The 2,323-nt window shown below is 40.7% G+C and overlaps 1 protein-coding gene across 1 annotated transcript in view; it reads right to left on the bottom strand.

The window, feature by feature from the left end:
- Positions 1–492: 492 nt before the first annotated feature.
- The window catches only part of LOC116524610 (disintegrin and metalloproteinase domain-containing protein 1a-like), a 3,386-nt gene continuing 1,555 nt past the window's right edge, over positions 493–2,323 (bottom strand). Inside the window, exon 1 of the mRNA XM_032239894.1 lies at positions 493–2,323. This exon is cut by the window's right edge and continues 1,555 nt beyond it. Coding sequence (XP_032095785.1) covers positions 1,034–2,323 — 1,290 coding nt within the window. The 3' untranslated portion in view covers positions 493–1,033.

Here is a 2,323-nt window from a genome sequence, read left to right as displayed (position 1 = left end):
TGGGAGGCCAAGGTGGGTAGATCACCTGAGGTCAGGAGTTCGAGACCAGCCTGGCCAACATGGAGAAATCCCATCTCTACTAAAAATTCAAAAATAAGCCAGGTGTGATGGCATGCACCTGTAATCCCAACTACTTGGGAGGCTGAGATAGGAGAATCGCTTGAACCCAGGAGGCAAAGGTTGCAGTGAACTGAGCTCACACCACTGCACTGCAGCCTGGGCAACAGAGTGAGACTCCATCTCAAAAATTAAAAAAATAAAAAGCTAGCCTCAAAGAAAAAAAGTATTTTAGGTAAAAAGGGAGACAGAAGCATTTAGAAATATTGGGAAGTAATAAATGAAATATACATATATAATATTAAACATCTGCCAGATTTGGAAAACAGGTGACCTCAATGCTGACTTCTTAACCTACATGCTATCAGGGTCTTCTACTTTGATATAGTCCCTCCCACAGAGCCCCAGAATAAAGTGGACTCAATAACTGTAACATGTAGAACCTGAAGAGATCTGTAATATGAATAGGGTTTTGTTTATTTTTGGATTTAAAGACTCCTTCTTTGATGAATGCACGTTTACAGGGCAAGTAAGAACAACCAATCACATAAACAACTGTCTTCATATAATAGGTAGTTGTTACTTAAAATGAAAATCCCTGAGACAGTAATAAATTCAGGTACATATGATTCTGTATGTCAAACAACTTAAATAGAAGATAGCATGTCCTGAAAAAGTTTCTGATGACTAAAACAATTGGCCCCAAAATACAATGACATTGATGTCCAAAGATGCATGTTAATGGTTCAAGTGAAATGCGAAAAAGCAAAAGGTACTAACATATTTATCATATTAAATGTAAATTTAATTACTAAAATGAATAATAAAAGTAGAAAAATCCTTTCCACATTAGTATATCTGAGTCAGAGCCACTAAGCCATCTATTTCCATTTCACCTTTGCTTCACGGAACCTCTCATTCTCACTCAGTACTTGAGGAGTTTGTTATACTTGGCTTAATCTCCCTATTTCTAATCTTAGGACTCTGATTCATCCTCCTCTTCTTCCTCTTCTTCTTCTTCCTTTTCTTCTTCTTCTTCTTCTTCCTTTTCTTCTTCTTCTTCCCCTCCTTCCTCCTCTTGTTTTTCTTCTGGGGCCTCTTCTGCTGCTTCTGGCTTTGTTTCTGGGGCTGGTGGAGGAACTTCTTCTGGGGCAGCCTCTGGTGATTTTTTCAACAAGCAGATCAAGCAAATAATTACACTTAGTAATAATATTATAAAAAGTATAATGAATGATAAAATCATCATATCTACAGCAAGATCTTGACGTCTGGAATGAGTCTTATTTTGATTTTCACCTCCTGGAGATATCTCACCTGGCTTTCCAGGAGGGCCACTGTCCATACTACCTCCATTTCCTGCAGTAGCACAGTCAGGGGGGGCATGCCCTTCATTACAGTGGCAGTGCCCCAAATCGTTACAAACTCCATTACCATTACACATTTTTTCTGGGTTGCAGGCAGACACCACTGGGGTTTTATCTATGCAGGCGGAATCTAGGCAGACTTTGTTTGGTGCACAGTAAGTGCCATTGTACACATCTCCTTCATCAGGAATGTCAGTAGTCTCATAGGCATCCATGCTCCAACATGATTCATCTCCATGAGGGACCTGAATCATTGTATGTTGGAGTTTGATTTGTGGTAAACCTGTAATACCTGAACATACAAGTTTCCCACAAAATATATTATCAGATGAACACTGAACATATTGTGACCTAGCACTGGTAGGAATGCCACAGTTTCCAAACCGGTTCCCTTTGCTGTTGATTGAATTGTAACACTCCTGTGAGGCTGACTTTGCACCATATCCAAATACTTGTGTGCACTGATTATTAGGGTCCATGCAGTGACCTTTAATACACTGGTAAATTTCATGACATTTCGAGCCATCTTGCTTATACCTGTCGTTGGGGCATACTGCAGATGTACCATCACAAAATTCTGGGAGGTCGCAGGAATCACTAGGAGGACGACAAGGATATCCCTTATTTTGAAATTTACACTTATAACAACATGGGCCATCACTGCACTCTGCTTTCTCCTTCAGTTTACAGTTACCCTCACAACATGGGTCATGCTGACATAGAAGACCACAGTCACACTGCTCCGTGTCCTCCACCACACCGTTTCCACAGGTGGAATCCCTACGCTTGCGGACCCTGGGCCATGGCTTATTAAATAAGCAGGCCCCTTTGTGTTCTCGAAGGAACTTGTAGAAATAGTCAGAGCTGCAGTTGCTGAAGCCACTTTCTTTTGTGATATTTTC

Source organism: Sapajus apella, unplaced genomic scaffold (genome assembly GCF_009761245.1).
Source record: "Sapajus apella isolate SASKATOON/1434 unplaced genomic scaffold, GSC_monkey_1.0 scaffold2, whole genome shotgun sequence".
NCBI lineage: Eukaryota > Metazoa > Chordata > Mammalia > Primates > Cebidae > Sapajus > Sapajus apella.
Note: the sequence above shows the minus strand (reverse complement) of the source record. Positions and strands in the feature narration are given on the sequence as shown.